At 42.2% G+C, this 13,096-nt stretch overlaps 1 protein-coding gene across 1 annotated transcript in view; it reads left to right on the plus strand.

Annotated features, from left to right (window-relative positions):
- pold1 (polymerase (DNA directed), delta 1, catalytic subunit) overlaps positions 1–11,871 on the plus strand; it is a 236,006-nt gene extending 224,135 nt beyond the window's left edge. Inside the window, exon 27 of the mRNA XM_072271908.1 lies at positions 10,315–11,871. Coding sequence (XP_072128009.1) covers positions 10,315–10,411 — 97 coding nt within the window. The 3' untranslated portion in view covers positions 10,412–11,871. The remainder of the gene's footprint in view (positions 1–10,314) is intronic.
- The last annotated feature ends 1,225 nt before the right edge of the window (positions 11,872–13,096 follow it).

Below are 13,096 nucleotides of genomic sequence, written 5' to 3' on the forward strand. Positions count from 1 at the left end.
ATTATTTGGCTGCTTTTCTTATAGAACAGGAACAGGCTTTTAAGCCCACAACTTCTGCTCAAAAGACGATGCCAGATTAAACTTTCCCTTCTGCCTGCTTATGATCCAGGTGCCTCCATGCTCTGCATGTCCGGAGCAACACACTGAAAATGCTGGAGGAACTCAGCAGGTCAAACAGCGTCTATGGAAATGAATAAACAGTTGACATTTTGGGCTGAGAGCCTTTATCAGGACTGAAAAGGAAGGAAGAGACATCAGAATAAAAACATTGGGAGGAGGGGAAGGAGGACAAGCTAGAAGACGATAGGTGAAGCCAGGTGGGTGGGAAAGATAAAGGGCTGGTGAAGAAGGAATTTGATAGGAGAGGGGAGTGGTCCATGGGAGAAAGGGAAGAAGGAGGGGCAACAGGGGGAGGTGATAGGCAGGTGAGGGAAAGAGGTCAGAGTGGGAACAGAAAAAGAGGGAAGGCGGGAGAAGAAAAGGGGGGAAAAAAGTACTGGAAAGAGAATGCCATGCTCATGCCATCAGGTTGGAGGCTACCCAGATGGAATATGAGGTGTTGTTCCTCCACCCTAAGAGTGGCCTCATCGTGGCAAAATAGGAGGCCATAGCTGGAACTGGAATGGGGATAGGAATTAAAATGGTTGGCCACCGGGAAATTCTGCTTTTGGTGGATGGACCCGAAGGTGCTTGACAAGGTGAAGCCCAATTTACGTCGGGTCTCACCGATGCAGAGGAGGACTTATCAGGGGCACCGAGTACAATAGGCAACCCCACAGATTCCCAGGTTTCCTCACCTGGGTCCTGAAAGAAGGTGAGGGAAGACAGCAACTGTAGTGTTTCTGTCATTTGCAGAGATAAGTGCCTGGAGGGAGATTAGTGGGGAGGGATGAATGGGAATGACAGAGGGAGCCATCCCTGTGGAAAGTGAAGAGTGGACGTGGGAGAGGTAAAGGTGTGCTTGGTGGTAGGGTCCCAATGAAGATGGCGGATATAGAATTGCTTTATATTCATGTGTCTACGGTGCCCGTATTTTATCTGCTTCCACCACGACTCCTGGCAGCCTGTTCCAGGCACCTACCACTCCCATTGTTTTAAAAAAAACTTTTCCCCTCTCAGCTTAAATGCCTGTCCCCGAGGAGTGAGGAGTGCAGCTTTCGAAAAGCAGCCGAGATATTGAAAAGGTAGAAAAGGATACTTGTAAATCCATTAGAAGATGTAACAAACACACATCTTTCCTGACTCTTAAGATGTTTTTGTGCCTTACTCTTCACACCATCGTAAAAGTTTTTTCCCCCAAGCAGTTAATTTGATCAACCATTCTAGTTAGAAGTCCCCGCCCCACCATCTATTGCCCCCGTCACTGTATTGAACTGTAATCACTTTAAGCCGCTTTTTATAATGCTCGTAAGCACAGGAGATTCTGCAGCTGTTGGTAATCCAGAGTAACGCACACAAAATCCTCGAGGAACGCAGCAGGTCAGGCAGCATTTATGGAGGAAATGAACAGTCGACATTGCGGGCTGAGACTCCTTGTCAGTTTTATGATGCCGTTTGCATTGTAAATACATGTTGCTGTTTATTTATTCCATATCTGTCCTTAAAGCTCTAACTTTATTAGTGTCGCAAACAACAGGAATTCTGCAGATGCTGGAAATTCAAGCAACACACATAAAAGTTGCTGGTGAATGCAGCAGGCCAGGCAGCATCTCTAGGAAGAGGTGCAGTCGACGTTTCAGGCCGAGACCCTTCGTCAGTCTCTTCCTAGAGATGCTGCCTGGCCTGCTGCGTTCACCAGCAACTTTTATGTGTGTAACTTTATTAGTGTTTTTGTTTTCTATGTAATTCTTTATTTTTTTAAAGAACTCTTCTTATAATTGTTGAATGTTGAATGCAGCAAATTCCTAATGCGTGTTGATCCTTGAAATAAGAGGTTTGCATTTATGTACTCAAAAGCAGAATATATTGTAAGCATTCCATGGGTTGGACAGCATCTGTGGATGAGCAGCAGTTAATGCATACGGCACCTTCGGATCTTTATTCCTGTGTTTATATAGTGCCTTTCATCGCCTCCAGGTTATTCGTGAAAGGCTTTACATCTAGTGCAGTTCTGTGACCCTGCATCAACAACGTAAGGGGCGGCATGGTAACGTAGTGGTTAGCACAACACCTTACAATACAGGGGACCCGGGTTCATTTCCTGTCGCTGTCTGTAAGGAGCTTTTATGTTCTCCCGGTGACTGCATAGGTTTCCTCCGGGTGGTCCGGTTTCCTCCCACAGTCCAAAGACCTACTGGTTGGTAGGTTAATTGGTCAATGAAAATTGTCCTGTGATTAGATTAGGATTAAATTGGAGGATTGCTGGACTGTGTGGCTCAAAGGGCCTATTCCTTGTGGCATCTCAATAAAAATAAATAAATAAGCATTTTTCAAAATTCAAGTTTATTTATCACATGTCTTTCGAAACAAACAGTGAAATGCTTCACTTGGTTTAATAACCAACCAAGGGTATGTTGGGAGCAGCCCACAAATGTTGCCAAACGTTCAGGCGCTGACATAGCATATCCACAATGTTCAGCGGAGCAAAACAGAATAAAATAAATAACAAAACAACAACAGTAAAGCAGGCCCCATTTCTCACTCACTCCCACCCACGAACATGCACAGTCCTTTAACCCCAGGGCAGCCCTCCAGCAGACTTGGGCCTGCAGATGTTGGGCTTTGACCTTTCCCAGAGAGTCACAAGGATTTGTAGGTTACATTACAACACGTTTATCTGTTTAGATTATGAGAGGCATAATTAGAGTAGACTGTATCCTTTTTCCCCATTGTTGAAATGTTTAACACCAGAGGGCATGCATTTAAGGTGAGGGGGGCAAGTTCAAAGGAGGTGTGAGGAACAAGTACTTTTTATACTGATACTGGTGGGTACCTGGAATGCGCTGCCTGGGGTGATGGTAGAGGCAGATACATTAGGGACATTAAAGAGACGTTTCGGTAGACACAGAATCTGAGGGAAATAAAGGATATAGACATTATGTAGGCAGAAGGGATTAGTTTAGTTAGCCATTTGCATTATTAATTTAATTGGTTCAGCACAATACAAGAGCCTGTTCTTGTGCTGTACTGGGCTATGTTCAAGATTGTTTAATATTATTTCCAGTACACAAGTGTAAAGGAGAATGAGAAAAATGTTACTCTGGATCTGATTCAGCAATAAAAAAAACACACTGAGATAAAGTACACAATAAACATAAATACTTAGCATAGCTCATATGCATAGATCAATTGTATGTGGGGTGATTGATAAGTTTGTGGCCTAAGGTAGAAGGAGTCAATTTTAGAAAACCTAGCACATTTATTTTTCCTACATTTACACACTTAATCCAGCGGTCATGGAGCATACGGATCCCTTCTTTGTAGGTCGGCGTCTTGGACCTCCAGAAGTGGTCCACAGCAGGGGTGATTGATGAGTTCATGGCCTAAAGTAGAAGGAGATTTTCACTCAGAGTTGAACTGCACATGCATATAACGAGAGCTGTACAACTCATCCCCTTCTACTTTAGGACACGAATTTATCAATCACCCCTGCTGTGGACCACCTGGAGGTCCAAGGCGCACTCATCACATGCACGTGCAGTTCAACTCTTTGAGTGATAATGCAGAAAGTTTGAAGTTAATAACTCATCTCCTTCTACCTTAGGCCACGAACTTATCAATCACCCCTGCTGTGGACCACTCCTACAAAGAAGGGATCCATATGTTCCACGGCCGCTGGACTAAGTGTGTACATGTAGGAGGGGACTATGTTGAAAAATAAATGTGCTAGGTTTTCTAAATTTGACTCCTCCTACCTTAGGCCACGAACCTATCAATCACCCCTCGTATATACATGAAGTGACACTAGGTACGAGTGTGTCTGTACGTAAGATGGCTGACAGGGAATGGTGAAGTAGTGGTGGTGGGGTAGGTTAATGGGTGGAGGTGTTGGTCAGTCTTACTGCTTGGGAGAAGTAACTATTTTTGAGTCTGGTGGTCCTGGCATGGATGTTACACAACCTTTTCCCTGATGGGAGTGGGACAAACAATCCACGAGCAGGGTGCGTGGATCCTTCATGATATTACTGGCCTCTAGTGCTTTGCGACATAGTTAGAAAAAGTGCCGTGTAAGTGCAGTCTAAGCATTTTTAAAGTGAATCATTAGCTTTGAGTTGAATTTGTGTCGGAGCTATTTAAAGTTTCCCACTTGTTTGTGAAGAAATTATTTCCATGAAGGTTCAGAGAACTGCACTACTCTACATTGTTGGGACGGGAAACCAATGTTGACGTTTTGCACTCTGCTGTCACTCACCACAAGGCTAAAGCTCTGCCTCACCCGTCACTTCCATTATTAAATGCTTCAGCACTGACTGACAACCTGAAGGAGGAAGTGAAAGACGCCGAGGAGGCAACTGTTCTCAGGACGGCAGTTTTAGCTGGCAGTATAAATTTGGTCTTGGCTGAAGATTGGATCCTTTCACTGACCCTCTTGGCCAAGACGAAGTGATGAATGGCAGATTGTGTCCCCCTCTACCCCCCTCCCCACTACAATTGCATTGCCGTCGAGTGCATTGCCTCAACGTGCTGGTTGGATCATTATGCTGTTCTCCCCCATCCCAAAACTAAGCCTCTCTTTTAATGTCGGAGGAAGTTACTGTCTTCCAGGCTCATTGTAACCTCCAGGAGGACCACAGCCTTGCTGTGGTTTGGAAGCTTGCGTGCCTCATTTATCTGGAGAGCTATGCTGGCTAAAGTCAGGTAAAACAAAATCGTTGCAGAATCAGCAATGGAGATTCCTTCTACATCTGAGTGCGATTGCATTCCTGAATCTCCGTCCAGAATTTGCATGATTGACAGTAGTGAAAACCGAGCGGAAACTACTGACATGATGAAGGAATCAGAATCAAGTTTAATATCACAGGCATATGTTGTGGAATTTGTTAACTTAGTGGCAGCAGTAGAAAGCAATATATGATAATTTAGGGGAAAAAAGGAATCAATCAGATACAGTAAGTATATATGTATATTAAACAGTTAAAAATAGTACAAAAACAGAAATAATATATTTTTTTAAAAGTGAGGTAGTGTTCATGCGTTCAATGTCCATTTGGGAATCGGATGGCATAGGGGAAGAAACTCTTCCTGAATCACTGAGTGTGTGCCTTCAGACCTCTGTACGTCCTTCTTGATGGTAACAATGAGAAGAGGGCATGTCCTGGGAGATAGGGTCCATAATAATGTATGCAACCTGAGATGGAGGACATTCATTGCTGCCCTAAATGCTAACGGCGTAATGGACAGTAAGAAAAGTTCATTGTAAAGTTCTTAAAAATGTGTTGTCACTATGCCTTTCAGCAGTAATTTATGCTTGGACAGAGCTCAACAATCCTGTAATACTTTGCTCTGTCATTTATAGAAAATACAATATTATAGGTCTTTGGGTCTGCAGTGTTGGGCCGACCTTTTAACTTACTTTAAGATCAATCTAACCCTTCCATCCCACATAGACCTCCATTTTCCTTTCTAAGAAAAAGAGTGAGTATCTTAAATGTCCTTAATGTATCTACTTCTACCACCACTCTGCCAAAGGTGTACCACACAATCAGCACCCTCAGTAAAAAAAATTTAGCTCTAAAATCCCTCCTATACTTTACTCCAATCACCTAAAAATTATGCCCCTGATATTAGCCATTTCTTTGCTGGGAAAAATTGATCTCTTGATCTCCCAGTTTATCTCATTGTCACCTCTGCACTTTATTTGTCTACCTGTACCACACTTTCTCTGTAACACTCTTCTGCATTAACACAAAATGAAGCCTCAGCCCACAACTCGGAGCTTAAATGCTATCAAGACAGTGGAAATGAGGATTGGCTTCCACCAACAACCCTCTACCTGTCCTCACCCCTTGGAAATTAACGGTCAGGCTGTGTCTGTGGTTGAGTCACTCAAATTCCTGGGGACTACCATTACCAATACATTGAAGTGAGACAAGCATGTTACACTCATCACTAGGAAAGCCCAGCAGAGATTGTTCTTCCTACACCAACTTTGGAAACTTGATTTCTCAGGGCGAATCCTGATGTATTGTTACTTGGCCATCATTGAGAGTATTGTGACCATTTGGTTTCCCGCTGCCGCCTCCCCCTCCAAGTCCAGGTTGCAGTGAGTGGTCCACTCAGCTGAGAGGATCATTGGTTGTCAGCCACCAACATTTAAAGGCCTGTTCATCACTAGAATGAAGAAAAGAGCTGAAAAAATTGCTGCTAACTCCACCCACCCTAACAGTCACCTATTAACCAAATTGAAATCAGGGAGATGCTACAAGTCCTTCACCACTAGGACTATACACCATCTCTGAAGATTCTTTCCTGTAGCTATCCAGCTTCTCTACAAAACTCACTCAAATGTAATACCCTAACTGTCCCTACACAGCATCTTTCCTGCTCTCCTTGTTTGGTTGATAATTATTGAGTCTGTTCGAAAAACGTTTGCGCACGTGACCATTCTGCTACTTGTTGGCTGCCATTATGTTATCTGTTATGGTATTGTCCAGTGTTTTTTTGCTTGGCACCAAATGACAATCAATTCTGGAATGTTTTACAAACTGGCAATAAAGTGATTCTGATTCTGAAAATGTTGACTGTTTATTCCTTTCTAGAGCTGCTGCTTGACTGCTGAGTTCCTCCAGCATTTTGTGTATGTTGCTATATTCTACATTCTATTTTCTTTTTCATTATGATGTACTAAGACTAAAGATTAGCTTTATTTGTCGCATATACATCGAAACATACAGTGAAATGCATCATTTGTGTCAATGACCAACACAATCCGAGGACGTGCTCAGACAGCCTCAAGTGACACCATGCTCCCGCGCCAACATAGTACGCCTGTAACTTGCTAACCCTAACCTATACGTCTTTGGAATGTGGGAGGAAACCAGAACACCCAGAGGAAACCCACGCAATCACTGGGAGAACATTCAAACTCCTTACAGGCAGCAGTGGCAATCGAAACCAGATTGCTGGTGCTGTAAAGCGTTACGCTAACTGCTGCACTTATGATTGGAATGATCTGTCCGGATGGCACACAAAACTAAAGTTTTTCAGCTGTGTCTTGGTACCTGCAGTAATAATAAACCAATACCAATACCAGAATGGCAAATGTCCCTTTTAAAGAGGAACGGTGAACACTGGATTAAAGAGAGTTTCCTGTGTATCCGAACTTTTCTCTTGGGTAAATAGTTAGTTTGGAGAAGTTTAAAACTGCTGTGGTTTCTGAACAGTGAGGTACTTTTACACGGTCTGCTTTAGGTTGCTCCGTGTTTCTAAAGGATCATGCTGTGCACTCAGTGGCCATTTTATCAGGTACAGGAGATGTCTAATAAAGTCACTGACTGTATTTCTGTATGTCGTAGTCTTCTGCTGTAGCCCACCTACTTCTAGGTTCAGCATATTGCGCGTTCAAAAATGCTCTTCTGCATACTACTGTAGTTATTTGAGTTACTTCTGTCAGATTCCTGTTAGCTGAACCAGTCTGGCTATTTTTCTCTGACCTGTCTCATTAACAAGGCATTTTATCCACAGATCTGACACTCACTGGATTTTTTTGTTCCTTTTTGCACCATTCTCTGTAAACTCTGAAGACTGTTGTGTGTGAAAATCCCAAAGGTTAGCAGCTTCTGAGATACTCAAACCACCCTGTCTGGCACGAACAATTAATCCATGGTCAAAGTCACTTAAATCACATTTCTTCTCCATTCTGATGTTTGGTCTGAATACCAACCAAACCTCTTGACCATGTCTGCATGTGTTTATGCATTGATTGGCTGATTAGATATTTGCATTAGTAACCAGGTGTACCTAATAAAGTGGCCACTGCATGTATATCAGCTAGAGTCCATTCACAGAGAATCCCCTGTGTAATGACTGTATTCCTCCACATGCCAAAGTCCAAATCTAGGAGCCACAACCCCATGGGGGAGCTCGGTGCCTGTGTGTTTACAGTTGGGAATGTTAAGGGAAAGCATAGCCTTCTCAAAATGGAGTTTATTGCCATTTGTACAAGTACATGTGTGCACAGGTGCAATGAAAAACCTAATTGCAGCAGCATCACAGGCACAGACATTCACAAAAAAAGCAAATTGCACACAATTTATCCAAGAAATAATACACTCAGAATAAAAGAAAATTTCTATTTCAGTGCAAAGTGGTCATAGTGTAGACAAACTCCAGTGCTGCGGGATTTGCTGAATGATTCTAGAACTGAAGTACAGTTGTGACCTCTAGAATGATTCTAGAAAGGAAGTGCAGTGGTGCTAGAAAGTTTGTGAGCCCTGCAGAATTTTCTCTAATTTTGCATAAATATGACCTAAAATGTGATCAGATCTTCACACAAGTCCTAAAACTAGATATAAAGAGAACACAATTAAATAAATAACACAAAAACATTATACTTGTTCATTTATTTATTGAGAAAAATGATCCAGTATTACATGTATTTGTTGGAAAAAGTATGTGAACCTCTGAGGTAATGACGTCTACAAAAGCTATTTGGAGTCAGGTGTTCCAATCAATGAGATGAGATTGGAGGTGTGAATTGTAGAGATGTCCTGCCTTATTTTTAAAAAAATAGTCAGGTTACTGACAGAGCCTGCTCTTCTCAAGGAAGATCTGTTTATGTGTACCTTGCCTCGATCAAAACAACTTTCAGAGGACCTTAGAAGAGGAATTGTAGAGATGCTTGAAGCTGGAAAAGCTACAACAGCATTTCTAAAGACCTGAGTGATCATCAGTCCACAGTAAGAGAAATTGTCTGCAAATGGAGGAAACTCAGTACTATTGCTACTCTCCCTAGGAGTGGTGTCCTGCAAAGATCACACCAAGAGCACAATGTGCAATGCTGAAGAAGGTGAAAAAGAACCCAAGGGTAACAGCAAAAGACCTGCAGAAATCTTTGTTCATGTATGCTCTATAAGAAGAACACCAAACACGAATGGTGTTCATGGAAGGACACCATGGAGGAAACTACTGCTCTTCAAAAAACAAGTTTGCAAAAGACCACCTGGATGTTCTACAATGCTCCTGGGGCAATATTCTTGTAACAGATGAGACAAAAGTTGAGCTTTTTAGCAGAAATGCACATTGCTATGTTTGGACACCAACACCCAAACCTCATCCCAAGTGTGAAGCATGGTGGAAAGAGTGTTATGGTTTGGGGCTACTTTGCTGCCTGGACAGCTTGCAATCATTGAGGGAACAATGAATTCAAAATTGTATCAAGCCATTTTACAGGAGAATGTCAGGGTAGCAGTCTGTCACCTGAAGTTAATAAAAATTGTATAATGCAACAAGCAATGATCCAAAAGAGTAAATCAACAACAGAATAGTTTAAAAAGAAGAAAATTCATGTTTTGGAAAGGCTGAGTCAGAGTCCTGAACTTAATTCTAAGGAAATGTGGAAAGACATGAAGCAAGCAGTTCAAGCGAGGAAGCCGACCAACATCCCAGAGTTGAAGCAGTTTTGTAAGGAGGAATGGTCTAAAATTCCTCCAAGCTGATGTGCAGGTCTGATCAACAGTCACTGGAAACGTTGGGTTGAAGTTATTGCTGTACAAGGGGATCACAACAGTTACTGAAAGCAAAGGTTCACATACTTTTTCCAACAAATGCATGTAATTTTTAAATATTTTTTCTCAATAAGTAAGTGAAGAAGTTTAACGTTTTTGTATTATTTATTTAACTGGGTTCTCTTTATCTGGTTTTAGGGCTAGAATCTGATCACATTTTAGGTCATATTTATGCAGAAATAAAGAAAATTCTACAAGGTTCACAAACTTTCTAGCACCTCTGTAACTGTTCTTGAACCTGGTCTTAGGGGACCAGGCTTCTGTAGCTGCAAGATGATGGTTTGGCCCATGAGTGAGGATCTTTGATGATAGTTGTTGCTTTCTTGGGGCAGTGACTCCTGGAGATACTACCGACGGTGGGGAGCAATGTGCCTGTGAGGTATTGGGCAGAGTCCACAATTCCCTGCAGGTTCTTGTCTTTCTATGCATCTGAATTGCTGTACCAGCCCATGATGCAACCAGTCAGGACACCTTCAACAGTAGAAATAAATGAGCAATAAAGGAGAAAATGTATTCGTTATTTGGGGTGGTGGGGGGGGGGGGAGATATTTGTTCCGAGAATGGACATGTTGGGCTGAAAGGCTGTAAATACCATCTAACATCTTTTTCACTTCCCTTCCACCCCACCCCTCTCCCCATTTCTCATCAGCCGAGATTGCCCCATCTTCTACATGCGGAAGAAAGTGCAGAAGGACCTTGATGACCAGGAGAAGGTGATGATGCGATTTGGAGCCCCAACCTGGTGACGAGAGGAGCAGGAAACACGTTGAGGAGGGGAAAAGGGTCCTTTTAAAACCAATCCACGGACACTTTCTTTGACATATCAAGAACCAGTTCTGTTCAACCACAGAGCGCCTTTGGTGAGAAGTTTCCCAGCTAGACATTGGCTTTATGTTCTAATTGAAAATACTTTGGTAGTCAACTAGATAACTTTTCAGCACCTAACTTTTTAAAGTTTCTGTATCTGAAGTTGCTCAGGGGCCCTTGTATGGATAGCGATTTATGTGTTTTGGAGTTAATACAGTTTCTCAGGTCCTTGGGGATGTTTGGACATATTCAATCCAAGTAAAGTGTACTGGTTTTATTTTCCCCGGGATCATGACAATGGAGTACAAATTGTGAAGGGCTAATTTATGAACAGTATTGCAAGTGACATGTATGGTTTTGTAAATGCACCATGTTGGGACACCATTCCAAGGATTTGAGTTATATTACTGCTATCTATGTAATTTGCTGAATTGTTGGACCTAAAGATTGCTTGGAGCACTTCATCAGAATGAGCAGTTGAAATGTTTCCGAAATTAAAATTTATGGATCGGTAATACCCAGTAACCTGAAGGCCCCTTGATTCAAATTATGTTAAGTTGGAGGATTTTTATCCCTGCTCCAACCATCTAATGTGCTGCTGCCTTTTGCTGCACATCTCCTTTGTACTTGTTATGAGTGTGGGAAGCAACTTCTAAGCTATGAGGATGAATCAGTGGTTGCAGGAGGGCTGGTAGTACTGACTTATGTTAAAGGAGGGTAGGTGGGGTGAAAAATTGAAATACCTCAATTAAGTACAATGAAAAATACCCATTACCTGTCCTTCCTGGATATACTCATGGATAGAATGCTATCGTTCATGGGCTTGTTCCTTTAAATTTTGATCTCTTGTCAAATTTTTAATTATAAGGAGAATTCACTATGATAACTCTTTGCCAAACCCAGAGCATGGTTTGTCCTTGAAAAAATTTGCAATTTATTTTTTTAAACTGACATAAATGTTCATGGTGGGGAATATTGGACAGCCAAGTCGTGGCACCTTCTTTGTAGTGGCCATGGTAGAAATTTACCTTATGTGTTGGTCTTTTAGAAAGAGTATTTTTAATACGTTGCTCACTGTTTTGAGGGACTTTTGGGGAAGGGGGACAGGTGTTTGATTTACTCCTCTCCTGTCTTAGAGTTTTGAAAGAAGTTCCTGTTGTCTACACCATAATGGGTACTTGGACTGCTCATCCATGACTCCTCTTCCCCAATATTTCTTATTTATGTTACAATGAGCTAAGAGAACATAAAGCCTGGACCTCTCTGGTCCCAGCAATTTGCTGCTAGATCAGTTAGTTTTACATTTTCAGATAAGCCTGGTGTCCGTCGTACAATATATTTTATATAGCTATGTGTTTTTTTTGCCAATGAGCTTTTGTATCTGAAAAAAAAATAAAACTTGTCCTTACTATTATGTGCTTGCGTTGTTTTATTCTGGTGAATATGGGTTGTCCTTTTGGTTAGCTCATTCCTTGAATTTTTCTTGCAAGGAATAAAATTTAACATAACTGACTCCAGATCACAGCCGAATTAAAATCAGAGGAACAGTTCATTTTATGCCCAAGCAATCTCCGACCTTGCGGCATGAACATTGACTTCTCAAACTTACAGTAAATATTCTCTTTTGTTCTTTTTTTATTTTTCTCCCCTCCTAATCTTTACCATTATCCTCTCTCTTTCCCCCTCTTCCATCTGCCCATCAACCACATATTCCTCCCGTTCGACCAATTTTAAGTGAGAAGGATCATTATCACATCAATTGTGTCCAAGTGATTTTCAGTAACCCCACTACCACTGTGGAAAAGGACAAAATACTGGAGGAACTCAGCAGTTCAGGCCACATCTATGGAGAGGAATAAAGAGCTGATGTTTCGGACTGAGACCCTTCATCAGGACTGGAAAGGAAGGGGACAGGAGCCAGAATAAGCAGGTGGGGAAGGGGAAGGTGTACAAGCTGGCAGGTGATAGATGAGACCAAGTGAGGGGGAGGATGCAGTAAGAAGCTAGGAGGTGATAGGTGGAAGAGGTAAAGAGCTGAATAAGAAGGGATCTTATAGGAGAGGGTGGTGGACCGTGGAAGGAGGAGGGGAATCACAGGGAGGTGATGTGCAGGTCACAAAGAAGAGCTGTCAACTTTTCAGGACTGATAACAATAACAATTTCCACAGTCGCTGCTTGACCTGCTGGGCACCTTGTGCGTTATTTTCAGATTGCCATCATCTGCAGGCAGCCCTCTTGAACTTCAGTCATGTGTCTCTGACCAGATAAGTGACGCCAATACCCTGCAGTAATTTGTGATAACTTAGACCAGTTCACATGTTTTAATTTATCGGCTTGCTGTAAGTGTCAATTCCACCTCCCCACCCAGCCCCAACGGGTCAGTTTTATGGGGACTGGTTTCCGTCTGAACGCAACATCTTATATCTGTGATTGACAGTAAACTTTCTGACCAAGATAGATTTGACCACAGGTCGCGGAGGTCGCAATCTAATGTTCCACTTATTTCCCTCCTAGATATATTAATTTAAGCAATGCCACTCTGAGCACATCTTGCACACACACATAATTAATCTGTAAAAAGAGATTGATTCTCTTTTATTTGTATTAAGTGGTCAAAGCAAGTG

Source organism: Mobula birostris, chromosome 11 (genome assembly GCF_030028105.1).
Source record: "Mobula birostris isolate sMobBir1 chromosome 11, sMobBir1.hap1, whole genome shotgun sequence".
NCBI lineage: Eukaryota > Metazoa > Chordata > Chondrichthyes > Myliobatiformes > Myliobatidae > Mobula > Mobula birostris.